General features: G+C 61.6%; 1 protein-coding gene across 1 annotated transcript in view; it reads left to right on the forward strand.

Annotated features, from left to right (window-relative positions):
* The window catches only part of LOC103809357 (ankyrin repeat domain-containing protein 24-like), a gene marked incomplete at both ends in the record, with an annotated part of 4,642 nt that overhangs the window by 2,734 nt on the left and 627 nt on the right, over window positions 1-1,281 (forward strand). Inside the window, 6 exons of the mRNA XM_009082184.1 lie at window positions 87-115; window positions 237-320; window positions 584-688; window positions 804-848; window positions 959-1,057; window positions 1,136-1,213. Coding sequence (XP_009080432.1) covers window positions 87-115; window positions 237-320; window positions 584-688; window positions 804-848; window positions 959-1,057; window positions 1,136-1,213 — 440 coding nt within the window. The remainder of the gene's footprint in view (window positions 1-86; window positions 116-236; window positions 321-583; window positions 689-803; window positions 849-958; window positions 1,058-1,135; window positions 1,214-1,281) is intronic.

Genomic DNA, 1,281 nt, shown 5'->3' on the forward strand with positions numbered 1-1,281 from the left:
TAGCTGAGAACATCCAGGGGTGCCCCCACACAGGCTCTGATCTCCTAAACCTCCCCCATTTCTCTTCCTCCTGCTCTGCCCCACAGAAGAGGAGACAACTGAGCAGACATCCCAGGTGAGGACCTGCTGCTGCTCACCCTCAGAGGGAGCCCTGGGGATCTCCAAAGGGGTGGTGAGCCAGGAAGGAGGGAGGTCACTGTAGATGTGATGTCCCCTCTGCCCTGGTGTCTCCACAGACATCATCCCCCAGCCAGTCATCTGTCAGGGAGAAGAGCAGCACCCCGAGGAAGAGGAAGGCCCCTCTGCCTCCCATGGGGCAGGTGAGAGGGGCATCTCCTTTAGCTCCAGGTGCTCACCTGGCTTGGCAGGTGAAGGCAGCCCAGACCACCCCTCAGTGAGGTGCTGTGCTGGCACTGGGGGCTCCATGCCCTGCCAGAGCTTTTCCTCCTCTCTCTAGCATCCAAAAGCACCCTCAGGCACAGGGTGGGAGTTCTGGGGTTGTCCCGTGCCAGGAGTTGGACTCGGTGATCCCTGTGGGTGTCTTCCACATCAGGATATTCCATGACTCTGTGATTACCTGCAGGAGGACCGGGAAGCTTACGAGGAGATCGTGCGGCTGCGGCAGGAGAGGGCTCAGTTCCTGCAGAAGATCCGTGGCTATGAGCAGCAGGAGAAGCAGAGACGAGAGGTACCCGTGAGCCCCAGGGCTGTGGGGAGATGCCACCACATCCCTGGGGAGCAGAGGGGACAGGAGGGATGGGGACAGCATTCATCCCTCCTGTCTTCTCCCTGGGTGCTGCTAGCGAGCGGAGCTGGACGAGGGTTCCCTGCGCTCCATGGAGAAACAGGTAAGGCCAACAAAGAGCTCCTGGGTGGCCTCGGCTCTCCAGAGTGCTGGGAATGCCACGGAGATTCTGGTGGGAGCCAAGGAGACCTTCTTCCCGTGTCCTGCCCACAGGTGAAGGAGCTGCAGGAGCGGTTGGCAGCGCGGGACAGCGAGAAGGAGCGGCTGGGCAAGGAGGTGCAGACCCTGCGGAGCCTCTTGTCCTCGCTGGAGGTCGGTGTGGGCAGCAGCTGGCAGTGCCAGGGGCTGGGGTGAGGGGATGAGGGGATGACCACCACACTGCACCCCCAGAACGAGAAGGAGAACACAAGCTACGACATTGAGACGCTGCAGGATGAGGAGGGAGAGCCCATTGAGTTCCCAGGTAGGGTCATGCCAACCTGCCAAATCCAGCTCGGGGGTGGAGGTGCAGGTGGGCACAGCCCTGGTGTCCCCAT

Source organism: Acanthisitta chloris, unplaced genomic scaffold (assembly GCF_000695815.1).
Source record: "Acanthisitta chloris isolate BGI_N310 unplaced genomic scaffold, ASM69581v1 scaffold29279, whole genome shotgun sequence".
Classification (NCBI taxonomy): Eukaryota; Metazoa; Chordata; class Aves; order Passeriformes; family Acanthisittidae; genus Acanthisitta; species Acanthisitta chloris.